This window comes from Myotis brandtii, unplaced genomic scaffold (genome assembly GCF_000412655.1).
Source record: "Myotis brandtii unplaced genomic scaffold, ASM41265v1 scaffold855, whole genome shotgun sequence".
NCBI lineage: Eukaryota > Metazoa > Chordata > Mammalia > Chiroptera > Vespertilionidae > Myotis > Myotis brandtii.
In genome coordinates, this window is record NW_005371476.1 from 368,989 (window position 1) to 369,489 (window position 501).

The 501-nt window shown below is 63.5% G+C and overlaps 1 protein-coding gene across 1 annotated transcript in view; it reads right to left on the reverse strand.

Moving 5' to 3' along the window:
* HMCN2 (hemicentin 2) overlaps positions 1 to 501 on the reverse strand; it is a 139,122-nt gene that overhangs the window by 66,216 nt on the left and 72,405 nt on the right. The window contains 1 exon segment of the mRNA XM_014532199.1: positions 129 to 283. Within this exon segment, the coding sequence (XP_014387685.1) occupies positions 129 to 283 (155 nt within the window).

The following is a 501-nucleotide window of genomic DNA, read 5'->3' on the forward strand; positions in this document are numbered from 1 at the left end:
AGTCCACTGAGAATTCCCAGCTGAATGGGTTCTTTGCTGGTCCTGCCCCCAGGCTCCCAGGTCCCCTAGAAAGTGGCTCCTCCTTCTATGCAAGGTTGCCCCGCTAGCCCGAGGGCCCTGCAATGTACCTGCAGGTTCCCCCCCGAGGCTGCCAGGGCCACCCCATCCTTCCACCAGCGGAGGCTCGGGGTAGGCACCCCAGTCCCTGCACACCGGAGGGTCACAGGCTGCAGGAAGGGGGCTGTGATGTTCTCACCGCCGACGATGACCGCCGATGGGAGCTCTGGGCAGGGGGAGAGGCAGGGAGGACCAGGTCAGGGTCAGGAGGGTGCAGTGGTACCCAGCAGCCCCCTCATGCCTGGGGAATTAGCAGTGGCCTTGCAGAGCTGCCCTCTAGCCTCCCCCCACTCAAGTCCTAGACACCTGGCTTTGGGGAAGAGCGCCAGACTGGACCCAGCAGGGCGGGTCTTTCCTTTCTTTAAAAAGTCTCCCATCCTCCCA